Source organism: Dermacentor silvarum, chromosome 3, assembly GCF_013339745.2.
Source record: "Dermacentor silvarum isolate Dsil-2018 chromosome 3, BIME_Dsil_1.4, whole genome shotgun sequence".
Classification (NCBI taxonomy): Eukaryota; Metazoa; Arthropoda; class Arachnida; order Ixodida; family Ixodidae; genus Dermacentor; species Dermacentor silvarum.
Window position 1 is genome coordinate 166,564,493 of NC_051156.1, and position 21,242 is coordinate 166,585,734.

General features: G+C 52.1%; 1 protein-coding gene across 3 annotated transcripts in view; it reads right to left on the minus strand.

The window, feature by feature from the left end:
- The window catches only part of LOC119446003 (uncharacterized), a 211,293-nt gene that overhangs the window by 156,878 nt on the left and 33,173 nt on the right, over positions 1 to 21,242 (minus strand). The window contains exon 2 of one of the 3 annotated variants that reach the window (XM_049663802.1): positions 2,256 to 3,470. The exons of 1 other annotated variant lie outside the window; for it this stretch is intronic. In XM_049663802.1, the coding sequence (XP_049519759.1) occupies positions 2,256 to 3,059 (804 nt within the window). In that variant the 5' untranslated portion in view covers positions 3,060 to 3,470. Of the gene's footprint in view, positions 1 to 2,255; positions 3,917 to 21,242 lie in introns of those variants that run through there. One more of the 3 variants, XM_037710305.2, reaches the window with a different exon arrangement.

Here is a 21,242-nt window from a genome sequence, read left to right on the forward strand (position 1 = left end):
TATCGTCGTCAACGCACGGTTCCCGCGCGCGCACGTAACTCATACGCGCTCCAAGTATGAATAATACCCACTTGTACGCTCGCCGTATACGTACGTATACGCACGCATGATCGCGCACGCGGTGTTGTACGGCGACGACACCTACCAAGCATCGCACTACGTCTCGCACACACGCATTGCGGACGGGCAGGCTCATGCATAAGCGATGGTGGGAAACAAGCGTGCGTATACTGCACGGTATATATATGCAGGCGCTTGGCGAAGAAGCGAATGCGCGGTATACGTACGGGTCAATCGAAACGATATCGCTTTCAATCACGCGTGTACCTCTGCTTTCGAAACGATGCGGACGTGATCTCGGCTCTCGTCGACTTTACATTGTATGCCGTTCGCGCCCGCGCTTTTAGAGTTTCTTATTGAGCGAAGGATGGCGTTGCTCAAGACCGCGATTGCTTCTTAACAACGTATATGAAATATTTGTCGTTACCGGGTCGGGTCGCTCGCCAGATTACGGTCTTCGATGTACGCTATACACGCGTGTGAAGAAGCCGGTACGATGAGTTTCGTTCAAGAAGCTGATCCGCGTATGGAGGACGTGACCGCGAGCTCCGCTTGCTGTCTCGAAAATTCGAGCTTTAGGTCACCAGTATGTCATTCTCAACCACGCGAGTTTTCAGCGACCCAGGGACCAAATCCACAAAAGGTATTCGTTCGTGTGAGTGGCCGGCTGCTTTCGGTAATAATATATGCCCGACATCGCGATAGCCTGGCATCCAGTCTTCTACGGACAGTTTCATAACATATAAGATTTCTTTTTTTCTTTTCAATGCGGACCCAGATTCCCTTTGCTGGCTCACATTTTTCAGCGCAGCGGCGGTTTTATGCGTCGCGTCACGCCGAGTCCGTGCAATTGAGTCAGACACCGTGTTGCCATGACTGTCCTTCGCCGCTATATAAAAGGAGGAAGTGCGCGCGCACTCCCGAAAATATCAGTTTTCGGCGTTTGCCGCGACGACAAAAAGCACGCTCAGCTATAGAAAGCGGGCGGAAATGTACACGCGAAGCGGTCGCGACACGCCTTCGCCAAACAGAGCAGTCGCTCGCGCTGAAGAGGATTAAAAGCCCGTAGTTTACGATGGCTCGATGCCAGGGCGAAAAGAGAAACGGCGCGGGAAACCGCTGGCGCTGCGTTAAAACGCTGCGCGTATATGATTACTATATACCGCCGTCTCCCGAGCGATTCTCATTGCACGCCTTTCGCTTCCGGTCGACGAAGCTGCCACTGTGCGGTACATATACTAGATAAACGTCTTGCCGCGAACGTCCCGGGGAGACGCCCAACTGCGCAACTGTCGCTCGCGCTGCCACTTAGCACCGTTAAACATGAGCCCGCCGCGTTGTTGTCCATCGCTCATTTGCAAATAAAGGCGAGACCGCGCGCGTGCCAATTGCGTCCCGTCCCGTTTCCGGTGAATTCTGTCGACGGTCGAGTCACGCGCACCGCGCAACACGCGGGCGCAACAAACACCCCCATCGTCCGAGCGGTCACGCATGCGCAACTGCGAACACCGCGGGCGCTGTATACATGTAAATGTACGGCACTGCGTTCGACTGTTAATCGCGCATACGGCCGGCTCGCGCTCGGCGTAGGAATCAACAGGTGATCGTGCCCAGCGAGGGGATTATCGAGCATCTTGCTCACAATCGCATATGCTAAGCGTGACACACGCGGATGTGTTTGGTATGCGTGAACCAGTCCCGTACTCCCAAGGACACATCGGCGAGGCATGAGGCAGGTCATATTATGGCATAGTTGATCATCTGGGCACGTATTAACAAAGCGTACCTTTCGTAAGAGCATTTCCTCATTGACTATAGCGTTATAGAGCGCCCGCCATTCACGACAGCGATCGGCTTCACAATGACACGAAACCCGCTGCGATTGGGGCCAATCACGCAAAATATAGTTGAGAGAAGTTATGCAAATAAAGGCCCAGCTGATCCAGGGACGGAGGATCTAGACCGCCGAGCGAAAAACACCAGCAAACTGCCGTAGCGAACACGGCATTAGAACTAAACGATGTGTTAAATACCTGCGTCAATCGAAGCTTAAATCTACTCCAAAAGGGTCAGCTATACAACGTCCGTCAGAAAACTATTGCGTACTTGACCTCGCGGTATACAGTCGGCCTTCAGTACACCCGTACCGCGATATATACGATGGCGCGGACACCGAGGGACGCACGCTTACTCACCAGGAAGGGCAGATGGTTGACGGCGAAGGACAGCAACGTAACCACGGCGACGACCGTCCAGCGATACTCGGACACTCCGGCCTCACACAGAACCTGCGGGCTGTACGGCCTCCTGGACGTCTGTCTTCCAAGCACGTGCAGAGGCTTCGAGCTGGACGAACTGACGCTGCTCCCGGTGCTGGTCGTTCCGTACTCCGGCGTTGCGGTACGCAGCTGCTGGAGGCGCGCCTTGCGGCCCAGCTGCCACCGCTGCACTTCCATGGCGACGCTCATGCCGACGCTGCACGCCATGAGCATTCCGTAGAGGACGAGCACGAACAGCGTGTACCGGCTGTCCCAGAGCTGCGGGTGAAGCGAGCACTCCAGCATGGACTCCGAGGAGCGGGCGAACGCGGACGCGACGCCGATCAGGACGCCGATGACGGCGAGCACGGCGACGTGGTACCGGATCTGGTTACGGCGCACGCTGAAACGGTACCGGTACGGCCAGCGGATCGTCAGCAGCCGGTCGCCCACCGCGGAGGCTAGCGTCGTGAGCTGGAAGGTGCGGCTCGCCGCCAGTCCCCATAGCACGAACCCGCACGGGGCGGCGGCCATCTTGGGTCCGATGAGCCGCAGCACCGAGAAACCGAAGCAGAAGAGCGCCGTGACCAGGTCCTGGCAGCAGACGGACAGCAGGAACAGGTCGACGGTCCTCCACTTGCGGCGGTACGTGTGGAACACGTAGGCCACCCATAGGCACAGCACTATGAGCACGGGAGCCGTGGCCGATACGGCCAGCCAGAGCACCGGGAAGAGCTCCATGGTGAATCGAAAGCCCGCCGTGGTTGCGGTTTTTTGTGCGTTAGCCCCGGACGGGAAAGTCGCGACGGGCTCTTCTCACATGACGGGATTGCTCGATGAAGATGAGTCGCTGCGGCAGCGCTGGGGACACTGGTAGAATCGTGAATCACCGGTCCGATTTTGGCAGCGTCGGATACTCGCGTAGCGGTGGGCCACGGGTTTTCTCTCGACGCGTTTCACATCACTGGCTTACGGTAGAATTCTGGCTCCGAGAGCCGGAACACCAAAGTCACGAGGTGTCGAGCTGACGGCGACGAGGACGACGACGATCGCTGAACAAGAACCTAAAGAAAAAGATTATCCCAGTGTGAGCCTCGCAGCGTACATCCTCAGTCTGGCAACGCGGGTCCGCACTAACCACCACATGCACACCTCCACACTCGGTCGCTGGGTCACTTCAGAAAGCGCCAAGTTTCCAGGCGCGCATCCACTCCTCGGAGCTGCTTCCAGCAGGGCCGCCGCCGGAGAGGCAGCAAGCACTCGCGCACAGACACACACACACACAAGCAGTGCGATCCCCGGGCGGCACTCGAGGATCTTCTGGTCGCGGCGCGCTTACTCGGGATATCCAGTTTCCGAAGAGGCGTTTTGTCGTCGTCGAACAACGCCGCCGGCGGCGCCGCCGCGTAAAGGCACTGACGCTCGTTCGGCCTAAACACGCTCGCACAACAGCGCCGGCACGCACCGCCACACACACACGAGCGAGCACGGACCGCGGCGAAGTGTGTATCCGGAACAAGGGGAGCGCGGCGAGCACAGGTCCCTCCGCAGCGCTGTCGGAGCGCGGTCTGGCTCGGCTACCCGGTTCCTTTGGCCGCCGCCGCCGCCGATGCGTCGGTTCTCTTCTCCCGGCGGGACGGGCGAGAGGCGCGGGATTCGAGGCCTCCTCGGGCGCCACTGTACGAACGAGATGGGAGAGGAGGCGGACCTGCCTACTCCGGCACGGTTCGTGCGGACCGGAAAGCACGCTTCGTGTATGCGGTGTACAGCCCAGCCCCCTTCCACTCCAGGAGCAGTCATATTGGGTAGTCATTGCAGAGCAGACATCACTGTACTCGACAGTGCGATACAGTCGAACCCGGATATATCGAACCCACATATACCGAATTATTGTGTATAACGAACAGCACGTACAATCCCCGTAAAACTTGAAAACGTTTGTAAGCATTTTTATTTTATATATCGAATTACTTATATATCGAACTTTTCTTGTGATCCCCTTCAGATTCGATATATTCGGGTTCGACTGATATACTTCGTGAACTCTCCGGGTACCCTTCACAGCGTTCACGATGTCTGCTTACCGGCGAGCTGCCAGCTAACACTCTTCATCGCGAACCCATACGTTTACCGAAGTTCTTTGCGAATTTGATGGCTCCCCAAGAAAAACTCACGGTCGCAGTGGTTGTCGCTGCCAGCACTTTGACATGACTGGTACTTCATGGAGGTAGTTAAAACTGTTTCGTAAGCTCCTTGCTCAGGATGAAGCGAAATCGTACCAGTCTGGTAGCAGGAACGGTCAGAGTCACGTTCAAATAGGAACATAGACATCACGGTTTTGATGAAAATTAGGTTGTCGACGGGGATGCCATAGTTGTCCTGAACGATGTCACCCATATCTGCATTAAATTCGTCCTACAGGTCACACGTTCCTGCACCCCTTGATACAGGCAGCGTGTCAAGTAGACATGGCGATGCTTGGCATCAACAAAATTCTTGTTGTCCAAAGAGGTGAAAAGAAAGAGATGAATGGACGCAGACTGAACCAGCCTCCATGTTATCTTCCCCAAGGGCCACGAGAACGGCTGGAAGGTTGCTGTTATATTATGGTGAACATCCCTTGAAGTATTTTTTTCTTCTAAGAGTGCATTCTTAGAACGTAACGAGAAGGCTGAAAATACGTTATGCCCGTCATTGGCTATGACGTTGCCGTTGTCACCAATATCGGTTACGCGATCCGATGCGTGATAAAGGAAATACAAAGGTAAATCTAAATAGATCGTCACAAGGATACGGCCGCATGGTTGCAGGATTGGTCGAAGGTTGCACTCAGATGAGCGCAACCTTCCCGGGACAACAACAGATTATGTGCTGCGAGTGGTCCTCCGTACCATGCAGTGGATAGCTATTTCGTCTCCATCATACCAGTCATTGCCTTAAAAATGAGTTATGTTCGGCTTGCGGACGCAGCACACTCGATGACGTGAGGACGATGTCGCGCATTGGATAACGAGTCATGTGGATACACTCCGACAACGTGGAATGTACAAACGCGCTTGACCTGTGGATTGCTGCGCACGTTAACCATCCTACCCCCAGGATGTAGTCAGAATAAAATCCGTGCACAGCGCTCCGCTACGGGGGCCTTAATACGAGGGCCTTAAGGCCGCTACGGGAGCCTTAAGGTATATCCCGCGCATGTTTAAGTTTTAGTCATTAAGCGTCATCAATGCAGTGACGTAGCCAGAATTTTTTTTTTGGGGGGAAGGGGGGGGGGGGGTCAGCCATTAACCGGGGCCTGGGAGGATTGGGACGGGGCAGGCCACACGCACAACCACATAAATTTCAGGAGGGGGGGGGGGGGCACATGCCCATTGTGCAACCCCCCCACATCTTGGCTAACCCACTGCATCAATGATTCAGTACGATCTAGCGTGGTAATTATGGGCTACCTGAACAAGTGGTCCTAATTCCGAGTTCTGAAGGGAAGCTACCGTCCTTCCGTCGGTGGTCTATGTAGTCATTTATTAAACAAGCTAAACAAGTAAACTTTCAGTATGTTTTTATCCACCTACCATCATTATTTCCGTCACCTTGCCTTCCCTCTCTGCCTTTTCTCTTGCACCGAGTAGAAACCTTGCATGAGATTGCAAGCTGCATAGGGTGAAAATGACGACAATTACATGGCGTCGAAATTAGCTTCATATGTAGCATTTAGTTAACAGCTTTGCGAAAGTTTCACTTCATATAGATTCGAACCTGTGCGTTGGACCTGCACAATTTTTAATCCTTTGTTAAATGAAGTTCATGTTTGTACGACTAATCAAACACTAATGCTGCACTTAAATAGTTTAAATAGAGAGACAGAGAAGCGCAAGATAGGGAGGTGAGAGAGGTCAATGCGCGTAGCAGACTATTAAATAAATGCGCGTATATGGCGTGTATTCATCGTACGAAGCGAAGCATAGTTGTTGCTTGAGCGCCAGTGAACACATCTGCGACAACCACATAACGTATATGAACGGGCGGACATGCGTTGGTTAAAACCTATTGCACACTGCGTGCCAACGTACAAACACCATAGCTCGTGGTTTGAAATTGTTTGAAAGTCAGTGTCGGACGACGCCACATTCGTTCGCAAGCATTACAACGCATTCGGAAGTATCGCTCTGCGACCTCTCATGGGCTGATACTGAGATATCTCGTTCGAAGGTGCAAACATCGGCGAGACACCACGTCACCCGGACGCCGTCTCAGCGGCAAGGCGAGTCACGACCAGTCACCGAAAACCTTCGCATCTATCCATCCCAGAACCGCATAGCCGAACGAAGAGGCTTTGCAGCCGCAGTGGAATGACCGGTAGCAGCACGCTTGCAATGCGCCTGATGAAACGTTATATAAGCGCCCGAATCCTCCGCATGCACGGATGACTTCCACTACTCTTTGCAGCCCTTATACTGTACAGGCGCCATCGGAGCGGTGTAATGCACGTCCTCGCTTGTGCACTGCAGGTGGGAAAATCGGTAAGCGTGAATCTGCGAAGACGAAATCCTTTCTTTCTTTTATTTCTCTCTCACGCTTTCAAGGAGGAGGTGGAGAGGAGGCTAGGCTGCCTTCTTCTCCTCGCGGCGAGCCCGGTGGCGTGTTGACGAGGAGAGGCGCGCCGTCGTCCTCTTGGCGGGTGCCTTCTTTCGATATTACGGCCCCCCTACCAAAGTGGATCACCCGCGCCGTCCGTCGGTTCCTCGCTTACGGGAAGTCGCCCTCCCGAAGTGGGCCACTGCAACGCTGCTTCGCGAGTCTTCGCGTCCGCTTCGCCGCCTATGGGGCAGCTATAGCCCGAGCATATAGCGCAGGCGCGGTGCGGTGACATATATCAACGCCCACTTTCGGAAGCTTAGCGGAGCGGAACGGCAGGTGCCAGAAGAAACAAAAATAGAAAAGAGGACTCTATACTAGAGCCAAAGTAAGAGTTAATAAAAAACGTGTTCATTTGTTTTCCTCACTGTTCTGCTGCTATTTGCAGGTGGTCATGGTGCACACTGCATTCCTGCAGGCTTAACGGTACTGGAGGCAACTAATTTACAATGCAGCATAGCTATAACAAGGTCAGTAGGACGGGTTAAATGTGAAACAAACAACGCCAGTACCTGTCTCCGGTTCTGGAATATCCCAGATGCTCCAAGTGAATAGCGTTTCAGAGTCCTCGTTGAGTTCGCATCGAAGAATACATCGCGCCAAGATTCCGGACACCTTTCCTCAACAGCAAGCACGCTTCTCTGCATTGCGAACATTTCCCCAGCTAATGGCGACATTGGTCATATAGTTCAAATGAAGACGAAGTGCTAACTGCATCTGCTGGCGCTTGTCTTATGCGCGTAGTTTCGAAACGAGAGTCATGCCTACGTTGTGCATTTCGTAAGACCAGCATGCAGTGTGCTCGTACGCGCCGATGACAAAAATGACTAGGTCGGTCAAACTGCCTCGCAGGAAAGCTAGCTTTACATGAAGAGAGGGATAACTATCGCCACTGACTCAACACCGGAGATAGCTGAGACCAGAGTATTTTGGCGCAATTGAAAAACTACGCTACATTCTGGTTTCGTATACGACCGAGCGATGCCGCTTTGCTGATGCTCAGCCGAATTACGACCTTTGTTTCGAGGAGAGTGGTCGGACCCATTGTCTCTAAATTTAGCGGAAGATATATTGATATACGTAATGCTTAAAGCTTGTTTCTCTCTCTCGCCTCGGTTGACGCCTAGGTCGGCTTTAAGAACCGACAAGGATGACTCCCGACTTGTCTTTCTTTCTTACTTCTGGATGTCGGCGTCTTAGGTAGCCGCATCTGTTGCGTTTTTTTCCCATTCTAGTATAGATAATCAATAAAACGCCACAAATTGAGAACACATATACCACCCACCCAACCACAGGCCATCTTTAAAAGAGGACCAGTAAGGGTGCGGTCGACGGCGGCAAAGGATTGCGTGGACGGGTGGCATGAGAGAACTTGAAGGTGTTTTGAAAATCTCCCATCAAAAATTGCAGTTTTGTCACAAATTCTAGATGTTTGATAAGAATTGCAGAAGCCTTACCCTGTATGCACGTTTTAAAACTGGCGCTCATGGGCGCAACTAAACATAAACCTGCAGCGCTATAGGCAATAATTATGCAGAAAGACTTTAATAAATACGAAAGCTCCAGCACGGGCTCGGGCATGCATCGGAATGAACGGGCAATATACAACGATTATCTTGCCTGGTGAAGATACCTCCTACAAAAAACTCTCGCGGAGAATTTGTCAGAATACTAGTAAACTTGAACATCCGCGCGCGTGTCATTTTCGTGCGCTTACTACACGGCACTAACGTACCGCGCTGCGTTCGCAATCATATACCGTTCAGTGGCACCGTTCTGCCCGTGCAAAAAGAGGCACGGTCTCGCCCCTGCTCTCGCGACCACACCCTTCGCAGTCACTCATTTTGGCGCCAAAGTTGGGAGCGTCTTCGAACGACTGACAAAGCGAAAGGAGAGAGAGATAGTCCTGGGAAAGGAGGAGCGTCAAAGGGGTTGGGCATCGAGTGCTCATTGTCAACGGGAGTCGGGCCGTGTCCGGTTTCCTTTCTCTTCAATGTTTTCGTTTTATTTTCGTTTCTCCGAGGGCGCTGCAGAAGATGCGAGCGTCGTGGGTGATCCCTTCGAGCGAGGAAGACCATAAATTTTCAACCTCGTTATTTCTGACGGGGGCCCGCGTTCGGGTGTGTTTCGGAGGGAAGCTTCGCCGAAAAACGAGAAGACGACGACGATGAAAAGGTCGCTTGAGCGCTCCCTGGGTGCGCTCGGCGTGCTCATTTTCATGTATGATGATGCGCGCTGATTGCGGCGCACAATGAGTTGAACCCAGGAGGAGACCGGATTGTGGGAGACGCGCGGAATTGCGAGCGTGAAGGGAAAATTTATGGGGTCTAAATTTTCTTTATGCCATGATACGAGTACGTCTATCAGCATTCTCCACCAATCGTACCACTTCCTCGTGCTTATCTCTATACCTATTTTTCTACCGAATTTCTCTATTTCTGCATACCTATTGGAAATCGCAGAGAGAGGCCTTCGTCCTGCAATGGACATAAAAATAAGCTGATGATGATGATGATTTCTCTGCCGAGGCAGGGAGAACGGTCCGTAGGAGGATTGTTGTTGTTGGGTTGGTTGGTGTTTGCCTTTACTTGACGACTTATTATAGGGCGAAGGCACAATCACAATGAAGACACACATGTTACGTGTGTTTTTGTGTGTGTTTTTGTGTGATTGGGCCTTTGCGCTAAAATATGTCGTTACGAGAACGGTCTATTCGACACAATTCGTTCAGGATGATTACGGTTACCACGACCTTAAGTTTGTTTCATGGAGCACATGCGAACGAGAAATTCGCTGCGTAGAGAGATTGAGAGAGAGAGAGAGAGAGAGTGAGAAAGTAGCACGACACATTCCACTCAGGTTGGGAAAGGCCTCGAGCAAGAAGAGACGAAGAGGATGTCACGCGGCATGCACACATCACACGTGGCGTGAACTGCCATAACGGAAAAAGAAATGAAAGAAAGAGAGAGAGAGAGAGAGGGAAAGAAGACTGCTGAAAAGGCGATGCACCCCTCGGCGCGACCTTGGGTGCATGCACCATCGCGGAAGGCTTCCCGTCCTCGTCGCATGCCGCGCGCGAAGCTGCGTGCCTCTGTTTATACACAACCGCAATCGCGCGCGATCCACGCATTGCGTTTCCATGCTGAATGGAAAAGACGACGCCTCCGAACGAGCATCTCTCTCTCTCTTCCCGCGCCTTCGCTCAATTCGCGAAGGAGCGAGTTTCTCGGCTATTTAGGAGGATGCCGCCCGAAGAAGTGTGATAGAAAAGCGATACGACCTTGGGGCGGATCTTCCTGGTGTAGGTACGCACGCGCGCCGGACCACGCGGTATTTCCGTGGGCGTGCTGTGCTGAATCCCGCTGCGTGTAGACGCGGAGACGGGTCGTAACCTTTCTGATTACGGCCGCTTGTATTAAATCGGGAAGGAAAGCGGTGGGAGCACGGAGGGTGCCGTCTCTGTCAAGCGTGTAAGCGCCACTTTATGCGTGACGAAAGCTGACTCGGAGACGTGCGAGAGATGCGTGATTCCCCGCCAGGCCTTACGCGTCAGTAGACATTAAAGAACTGGTTTCGCACTCATATTCACACTCAGTTCCCAGCACTCTACATGCTGGCTGCACACGCGTTATCAAATTCTTTCAGTATAGATATTGTTACGCGAACGAAGGATTAAGTACAGGGGACTATTTACAAGTATATTTACAAATGATAGCTGCAGCGCTGGCCAGATCAGCCGATAGCTCGAGAGCCCAGAGCAGTTCGTCTTCTTCGTCTAGGCGCCCGCGTGCCTCGTTCAAACAACCAAATACCACACGCGTGTAGCATAATCCCCCGGCGGCAGAAGCGACGTCCCGGAGCGTCTAAAGGTCATCACTGGGAGGGTGATACTGCTTCAGTCGTGTAACGTGCACGATATCACTGGACTGGGAAGCAGATGGGGCGTCAGGGGCGATCTCGTAGGTGACGGGAGTCACGGCACGAATCACTCGGTAGGGGCCTGTGTAACGAGACATCAGTTTTTCTGACAGGCCGACCTGACGCGACGGAGACCATAGGAGCACCAAAGAACCAGGTGGGAAGTGCAGGTCGCGGTGTCGCTGGTCGTACAAACGCCGTTGACTCTCTTGGGAGTGCAGAAGGCGGCCACGGGCAATTTCCCTTGCGTGGGCAGCGCGGGCGACGGCGTCAAGTGCATATTCACTGGTGGATGCTGCGTGAACAGGGAGGCTTGTGTCGAGGGGCAGTGCTGGTTCTCGGCCGAACAGAAGGACAAATGGCGAATAACCGGCTGTGTCGTGGCGCGAGGAATTATACGCAAAGGTGACAAACGGTAGAGCGAGGTCCCAGTCAGTGTGGTCGGAAGACACATACTTCGCGAGCATGTCTGTGAGAGTGCGATTAAGACGCTCCGTGAGGCCATTCGTTTGCGGATGGTATGACGTGGATAGCTTGTGCCTCGTGGCACAGGACTGCAGGATGTCCGCGATAACTTTCGACAGGAATGTCCGGCCACGGTCTGTGAGAAGTTGTCGCGGAGCTCCATGTAATAAAATCACGTCGCGTAGAAGAAAATCGGCAACATCTGTGGCGCAGCTTGTAGGGAGCGCTCGGGTGATGGCGTAGCGCGTGGCGTAATCTGTGGCCACAGCGATCCACCTGTTCCCAGAGGTAGAAAGAGGAAAAGGACCAAGTAAATCCAAACCAACCCGAAAGAATGGTTCCGCGGGAATGTCAATTGGTTAAAGGTACCCAGCAGGGAGCGTCGACGGTGTCTTGCGTCGCTGGCATTTCTCACACGCAGCTACGTATCTTCGAACGGAGCGAGCAAGCCCTGGCCAAAAAAATCGTCGGCGAATCCGGTCGTAGGTACGTGACACACCGAGGTGACCGGCAGTGGGGAGGTCGTGAAGCTCGTGGAGAACAGCCGAGCGAAGGTGTTTAGGGATCACAAGGAGTAATGCTGGGCCGTCGGGGTGAACGTTGTGGCGGTAGAGTACGCCATCTTGAAGTGTGAATAAGCGAAGGGAGCTGTCGGCAAGTGACGATTCCAGGCGGTCAATGATGACACGCAAGGACGGGTCACGGCGCTGCTCGTCGGCGACATGGACCAGTGGAAAAACAGAGAGAACGCAGGCGTCGGTGTCAGTATCAGACGTAGAGGTCGGGTCTTGGACTGGGTAGCGAGAGAGGCAATCTGCGTCCTGGTGTTGGCGTCCCGACTTGTACGTCACTGTGTAGGGATATTCTTGTAGTCGGAGAGCCCAACGACCGAGCCGGCCAGTAGGATCCTTGAGCGACGAAAGCCAACACAGCGCATGATGGTCTGTGATTACTGAGAAGGGCTTGCCATATAAATATGGGCGGAACTTTGAAACAGCCCAGACGAGAGCAAGACATTCGCGCTCGGTGATCGAATAGTTCGCTCTGCAGTTGTCAGGAGCCGGCTAGCGTAGGCGATAACGCGGTCGTGTCCGTGTTGTCGTTGCGCTAAGACTGCGCCGATCCCATAACCACTGGCATCGGTTCGGACCTCTGTAGGTGCGGACGGGTCAAAGTGGGCCAAGATCGGTGGATTGGTCAGAATCGTGATAAGGCGTGAAAATGCGGCAGCCTGAGGGGAACCCCACTTAAAAGGCACGTCTTTCTTCAGAAGTTCAGTGAGTGGTCGAGCGATTGCTGCGAAATCTTTCACAAACCGTCTGAAATAAGAGCAGAGCCCCACAAAACTCCGGACGTCTTTGACAGACTGAGGTACAGGAAAAGCTGTTACTGCTCGAACCTTCTCCGGGTCGGGTTGTACTCCGGAAGCATCGACGAGATGGCCGAGCACTGTAATCTGTCGGCGCCCGAAGTGGCACTTCGATGAGTTTAATTGGAGCCCAGCCTTGCGGAAGACGTCAAGTATAGCTGCGACGCGCTCAAGGTGCGTCTCAAACGTAGGAGAAAACACAAGGACGTCGTCGAGGTAACAAAGGCAAGTTGACCATTTGAAACCTTGAAGCAGAGAGTCCATCATCCGTTCGAACGTGGCGGGGGCATTGCATAAACCAAACGGCATAACCTTAAATTGGTAGAGGCCATCTGGAGTGACGAAAGCGGTCTTTTCTTGGTCTTGCTCATCGACGGAAATCTGCCAATAACCAGATCGAAGGTCAATGGACGAAAAGTATTTGGCACCGTGAAGACAATCAAGAGCGTCGTCAATTCGTGGTAACGGGTAAACGTCCTTTTTAGTGATTCGGTTTAGGTGGCGGTAATCAACACAGAAACGCCACGTGCCATCTTTCTTTTTGACGAGCACCACCGGCGACGCCCAAGGGCTCGACGAGGGCTCAACAATGCCTTTGGCGAGCATCTTGTTGACTTCCTGCTGAATAACTTGCCGCTCTGCCGTGGACACGCGATACGGTCGGCGATGAATGGGAACAGCATCACCAGTGTTTATCCGATGCTTAACAAGGGACGTCTGACCAAGTGGGCGATTGTCAGTGTCAAATATGTCGCGATAGGAGAGCAAAAGGCGATACAGGGTGGCTGCTTGGCCAGGGGCGAGGTCCGGAGCGACCATGGGACGTAATGGGCCGTCGAGGTTCAAGGCATCCAGCGGGTAATCAGGAGGATCTGGAGACGCGTCGGCTGCAAAAGCAGTGACGTGGTCGTCTGTCACTGACCGGAGCGTGGCCACCGCTATGCCTTCAGGTAACACTTGCTTCGTCAAGCCAAAATTGACAACGGGGAGACACATCCGATTAGCGGCAAGGGTAACGACGGAGTGTGGCACAGAGATGTCGCGCGCCAGGAGGACATCACGAATAGGGGCGACGACATAGTCGCCATCAGGCACGGTTGCCGTCGAGGCCAATTCGACGAAGGTTAGGGCTTTTGGAGGTAACCGAACAAACGCTGTAGTGCATAGGGTGTGCGGTTGTTCGGGGCGAACGTCGGAAACAAGAGGAAGCTCGAGGCACAGCGTACCGGTGGAACAGTCGATGAGGGCAGAATGCGTCGTCAGAAAGTCGAGCCCGAAGATTAGGTCATGAGGGCAACTGGTCAGCACGGTGAACAGGACTGGAACGTGGCGGACAGCAATTCCTACGCGAGCAGTGCACATACCACAGACGGCAACAGTGGCGCCATTGGCGACGCGTACGGCTCGAGTGACGGCAGGCGTAAGAACTTTTTTGAGGCGACGACATAGGTTAGCGCTCATTATAGACACTTGGGCTCCAGTATCAATCAATGCCGTCAACGGGACACCATCTACATCTACTTCAATTAGGTTCGTGTTCGTGAGGAGCGTCAACGGAGGATTTGGACAGGACGAACGCGATGCAGCACTACCTCCAAGAGCTGCATGGCCTAGTTTTCCGTCCGGGAGGGTCCATAATGGGTCGGCGACGAATAGCGGCGTGGCTGGGGCGACGGGGACCGACGGCGCTGAGGTGACGGCGAGCGAGTGGGACGACTGTCATCGACGGATACGTGAGAGCTCGAAGGCATACGGCGAGGCGAGTAGCGGCGAGGGTCGGCATATGGGCGAGGAGACGGCGAAAAGTAGCTCGAATATGGCGATGACCAGGAGGTGCGGCAGTGGCGAGCGACGTGGCCAATGCGGCGGCAACGAAAGCAAATGGGCTTGTCGTCCGGAGTTCTCCATTCTGTAGGGTTGCGGTATCCGGAATGCAGATCGCTGCGAGGCGCAGCTGTCGGCACCAGGTGGGCGTCAGGTCGGGAGATGGAGCAGGCAGCAGGAAAACCGAGGTTGGCAAACTCTTGCCGCACAACCTCCTGAATGAGGGAGATCGCTGGGGCTGGTTGGTCAATGGTGGGATCAAGTGGGCGCGGATGGAACGTGGCAGGACTGGCAGCCTCGATCTCACGGCGAACAATACGCGTGACGGTCTCATTGGAGGGGGGCGAAGCGGTAAGGGCGACGCAGGACGACGTCGCAGCTGTGTTAGGGAGCCGGGAGAATTGTGGAATGACGCGGCGGCTTTTGGCGAGCTCAAAGCGGCGGCATTCCTTGACAATGACGTCGATGGTAGACACATTGTTGAAGATCAACAAGTTGAACGCATCGTCCGCGATCCCCTTGAGAACGTGGCCAACCTTGTCAACTTCGACCATGTTCTCGTCGACTTTCCGGCAAAGAGCTAGGACGTCTTGTATGTACGAGACATACGATTCAGTGGAAGACTGCACTCGAGTAGCAAGCTCTTTCCTTGCAGCCTGCTGCCGACCGGTCGGATTTCCAAAGAGGTCGCGGAGCTTCTCCTTGAAAGCGTCCCAGCTAGAGATCTCCTCCTCGTGTGTCCGGAACCAGACACGAGGCGTTCCGCCCAAGTAGAAGAGGACATTAGCTAGCATTATGGTAGGGTCCCAGTGGTTGTTGCGGCTAACAAGCTCATACATGCGTAGCCAGTCATCAACGTCGACATTATCTTGGCCGGAGAATATGCCAGGATAGCGGGGAGTGGCTACCGTGACGTACGTTGTGGTTGGAGTTGGAGTAGCAGCAGCAGACGGTGTCACCGGGAGCCATGGCGGAAAGCTGGACGGTGCGGCCGCTGCGGAGCTCCGTGGCGAGGACGGGGAACGGCACGCTCCACCAAAATGTTACGCGAACGAAGGATTAAGTACAGGAGACTATTTACAAGCATATTTACAAATGATAGCTGCAGCGCTGGTCAGATCAGCCGATAGCTCGAGAGCCCAGAGCAGTTCGTCTTCTTCGTCTAGGCGCCCGCGTGCCTCGTTCAAACAACCAAATACCACACGCGTGTAGCAATATGTTTTTCTGGCCTCACACACTCTAAAATGATTCAAAGCGGAATATCATACGTTCGCGTACAAATATAATACTCGACAGACAACCCGTGAGGAGTGTACCTAAATTAAGTTGGTCTCTATCCTCGCTATACGACGCCAACACCTCTCTCACCGGACAACTAAATTTAAACCGACTGGAGTCGAGACCATTCTCCGAATGAAAGATACTCGGACCGTGGCCACACCCGTCACTGGCACAAAAAAGCGACTCGTGCACTAGTACAGTTCCTGAAGTGCACGGGCTTAAGAGACCGATCATAGTGGTCCTGCGCATCCTCCCACTTGCGCTCAGAGCTCACTCTCTCACTCTTTTCCTCTTTCTATTCCCCCTTATCTTTACCCCCAGTATAGGGTAGTAAACGGGAAGCTCGTCTGGTTGACCTCTCTGCCTTTCCTCTTCTTGCCTTCTCTCTCACTCTCTCGCTCTTTTAAGTCAGTCTACGCTCTCCATAGATATGACAGATACATGTCCATACACTTTCTATTCAACAGCGAAATAAATTTTTGTGGTGGTTCGCCTTGCACGGATTCGGAAAGCCCAAGAAGTGCCCGCGGAACTTCCCCACGTGGCTCTGAAACATCCTTGGTCGCGCGCGACGTGGCCTTAGAATTTGTGACAAAGACAGGTCACGCGCGCAGTACGTGAAATGCAAAGACACTCTACAAACTGAGGCTGAGAAATCAAGTTCACTGTCTAGGTGCGCAAACCCTTCTCCGTATTTAAGTATGTAACTTCTCCTACGCAACAGTGTTTCATGATTGGTCAGTGAACGAGCATTTGAAGTAGTCGTGATTAGGAACGAAACTGTATAGCCGTGGTGTCCACGGTGCTGGTCAGACAGGTTCCTCTTTATTTTTCTGCAATCAAGTTTGACGAGCTAACTCCGTGAGGTAGAGGCACTTGTGACCGGGGGTGGGGCTCACAAAAACGGGATGTCCTACATAAGCGCTCACTTGCACAAGTTGAATAAGGCATAGCGATCAACAGCAAGCGAGGTGATTGAACGTGTCACGTTTATATCACCTTCAACTGGCACGGAACCCACATCGTTAGTCACCTGGTGTAAGAACGTAGAAGTGGCTGTTCAGGGAAGCCGATTCCTGAGCGACTGTCAAAATATTGGCTCCTGGTATGCGTGCGCCACAAGGCATCGATGTAGCGCAGAGAAGCTGCAAAACGCAGCGTAACGTACTACAAACGCACGCCACAGCAGCCGCTTCCATGTATCCCGTAGACTATGCGATTGACATGGCGACGTGTTGTGTATATTTTTACCACGAGCCACGTCGTGTTTCGCAAGTGTCACGAACGGCCGCTGCGCCGTGAAGGCATGCAGTAAGCTTTCTGGCCACATAAATAATACTGCTGTTAATGGAGATGCCCGTAAGAGTTCTCGTTTACAAGACAGTGAAATGGAATTTATGGGATTCGACCATACGGCCTTACAGTACAACCGAAATAATCAGAAGAGGCTTTATTGAGACCTCTATTAATCGATTCCGTATTTGCGCAGAATATCAATGAAGTCACGCGCTCATTATCCAAAAGTATGAAGGCGCCGAAACGCCTCTTCTATAGCAAACCACCAGGAAGTATAAACTCCCCTCCCAGACGTCCTCATAAACCCCATGCCCATACGAAAACTTTAGCCTGTTTTCGTTCACCCACAAACCAGAAGATAGTAATAAACAAATATATCAGTATACATGGTGTAAAAAACAGCGCTAAAAACACGGACAGAAGGAAGAACACAGGTCGAGCGCTGACTGCAAACGGTTGCTTTATTGTGCGTGCACATCAATATACATGAATGGCGTGGCATAAGTGCGCCGGGTTATTCCAAACATTTCGAGTCTGTTTGACTATCGTTATTTAAAACGAGAATAAAATCACTTCCGTTTGTCCCCATGTAGGTCTAAGGGGGCGTAAGCCGGTTTTGGCATATATCGGCGCTGACGTGTCAAAGTGCGCTCACTTTTGAAAACGAAACAGATACCACTTGTTCCCCAACAAGCAACACAATACTGGAACACTATAGTAACAAAGTAAATGTTCACGCATCGGAGTCGAAGTAGTTGTTGCACTTGTTAGTAGTGCAGGTAGTGCAGCTAGACACAAATCGTTAGGTAAGGCACATAAAATATCTTCGAAATTGAGAAAAACTTCAAAAATACAATCAGCATGTCTCATTCCTCGCCTAACTTTTCTTTGCCTCAATTGTTCCGTTGCCCTTTATGCATGTTTTTGCGCTCACTGGTTCTGTCTGCATCAAATAACAAAATCATCCTAATGTGAATAGAAAACGGGTGTCTGTGCTAAATGTTACCTACGGAACCGACAGAGCGTGTGTAGTAACCAGGCATTCGCTGACCCACAGGAAGAAGAAATAAAAATAAAAAGAAGAGAAAGGGGCTGCCCAGCTACAGTAATCACGCTACGGCGAATCACGACTTTAGTTCGCCATCGTCGCACTCTCCAAGCTGAAGACGTGAGCGCATGCAGGCACAGTTTCTATGCGGCTCCCTCCTGAGAAGATGCTCGAGCCGTTCGTTCGAGTTCGTCAACAAACCACCGTCATTACGTCGATGTCGGCACAGACCCGCAGACGGGGCCCGGGGAGCAAATTAAGCCCCGCGGCCAGAGACGACGAGACAACGACCTTGGAGCAGTGCACTCTGCGCGAGACAAGACGACCACACAACACGATGACGCCAACGAGAAAGGCTGTGTTTGTTGTATGTGCGCTGTCCCTCATCGGCCTCTGCCTCGCCTGCCTGCCGCACGCACGAGCTCAGCGAAGGCACGCGACTGCCGCAGGGAGAAAGATGAAGACGAGTTTGAAAATGCCGCGTTCTCACGCACATTGTACTTTCAGGAAGGACGATCTAGAATCTTCGAGGTATACAAAGAGCGCGTACGGATTGTACACGAGACAATGAGTGAGTGAATTAACTTTACTGGAGGTCCGGCGCAGTACAGTTTTGCCGGTGTGCGGTATACGTTCCCTGATCGACACGCAGAAGACCTTCGCGTCATTAGGAGACTTAAGCAGCTTTAAAGCGGATCACCCTGGAGTACTGTTGCTTCAACAGTGAGCGCAGGATCGTTTCTAACGAGATGACCTTGGTAGTGTGAATGAATGAGCAAAGCATTTTACTTCAGAGATGATGGGCTCGTGGCTTAACTGGGAAAAGGTAGACGGGCTTAGATTCAGTAGAAGGAATCTCCAATGGCATGAATTTGAGAGCAAAAATATTCTAAAGGATTCTTGTACCCAAGGAGAGCTTAAGCGCAGGAAGACAGTGTCTTCCGAATAAGTGTGTGCGCGTGTTTTTGTTTGTTTGTGGGTGGATGTGCGTGTGTTCGTGCGCGCGCGTGCGTGCGTGTGCATGAGAGACAGAGCGCCTCCGCTTGACGTCATGCCACGGGGGTTCGCGCATGCGTTAGCATAACTCTGCGCCCACCCGGGAGGTACACAACGCGGATATTACACTCGGGAAGCAGCTCATCTGCCCACCAGTGGTGCTGCCCGCACACTTTTGCTTGGCCGAGGTCACGCGATGAAGACTTCGAGCCGCTGACAGCGCACGAGCGCTCCCGGAACGCGGTGTCGTCCAAGCGCGGCTTTTGCAAGAAGTAGGAAGCGGTGACTGACACGCGTGGAATGCCTATTGGGGCTTCTAGATTTCTTTCTTCCTGCCGAAGGAATTAGGTGCGGAATTACCCAGACCAGAGGGAAGAGGAGCATTTTCAATTATATTCATGAATACCACAGGCAAGCTTATGTCTGTAATAATGCTACTAACTATGATGACTGCCGTATTGTCGAATTAACGTTTTTGCTCTTAAATTCCGGAGCCTCTAGCTAGGAAATGGGGCTTAGTCTCAATGCGTGCTTACGTTTAGCAACATGTCTCTTCTAACAAAAGACTAGTAGACCTTTTTGGCCATTAAAGAATTGGGTGGGAAGATCAGGGGAAGCTTGCACTAAACTGATTTTTTTTTTTTTACATGCACCACCTCACGAAAAATGCGACGAACGGACAAGCGAACACGATCGGCCCGTTTCGTAGCTTTAAATTGTGGTTCGCAGTAAAACGAAAAAAAAAAAGCCGCAACCTATGCTCTGTGAATAATGATAGAGATATTCATTCTGAATAGTAATTGACGTTGTGTGAAAAATGAGTTTAACGAGAGCATAGAGCAATCAACGAAGAAGTCAGTTTCACAACGTGGGCTCGATAAGAGCAGCGGACGAGAAGACCTGATCATGTTGCGTCACCAATGTCTCAATTAGGAACTTGTGAGGCAAAGCCTGAGGCGGCGCTCGTCCGGTAGCCGCGCAAGTCTGCGACCACCGGGAGTGATAGGGCATGTAGTAATTTCACGTGCCTCCTAGTCCACAGGCATGCTCTGCAGCAAGTCATGAACTGCGGTCGGCCGTACTTAGATGCTTTCAGCGCAGAGCTTTGCGCTGGTATAAGCAAGCTCCTGCCGTTGGGAGATTCACGAATTATATAGGCGTGCACGCCGTTTGCTGTAAGCGGGCTCCAAGCAGTTACGTAATCGCAAAGACGCGTGGATACCAGGTTATTTTGAGTCATGTGATTCTTTCTCCTGCTTTGCTTCTCGCTGTACAGTCCAGTTACAGGTGAGATATATCTAGCATCTGAGGTCTGATCCTCTCACGGGAGTCGCTCAACTATCAAATTTATTTTCGTGTAGCGTGATCTCTCGAATGCCCACTAATATTAACAAATTACATTGTCTTGAACGCGTTCTCACAGTATCAAAGTGACATGTTTTAGACTACATATACTAGCTGTCCGTGTGCCAAAGATGAAAGCGGAGCTTCCTTCGTGCTTCAGATTAGGTATAGGAGCCATGCCATCTTTGCATGACGCCGCATACCGAGTGCGGTGACCTTGCTCCCTTTATAGTGCACTGTACACAGACGGGTTTGCATTTTGTGTTACGAACACTAGAATGTTTTGACATTTTAAGGTGCAGAGAGTGCACACGTCGAGAAACAAAAATTATTCAATTTTATATAAAAATAACATCTTGTGTTAGGGCATCATCGGCTCAGAATAGGCAATCGCAGGAGAACTAAGGAAGAACAGAGACGCTATAACTATAGGGTATATCCTGTGTGCTCTCGTGCTATGTTCGCTCATCCCCGCCATAATTCGGCTAGCACAACGTTTATAGTCTAAACCATAACAAACAAGCATTTCACTATTACAGCTGTCTCTTTCACTTTTCATCTCCCGAGTCACGCGCTCGTGCGGATATACTATACATCGAATCGTTTTTTGCTTCGCGGCCGTATAACAACCACCGTTCGTCAGGTACTCCGTCGTTCGTCATTGGTATATATATATATATATATATATATATATATATCAGCTTGACATTGACACCGTTGCACTAACGGGCAGTGAGGGGGCGGA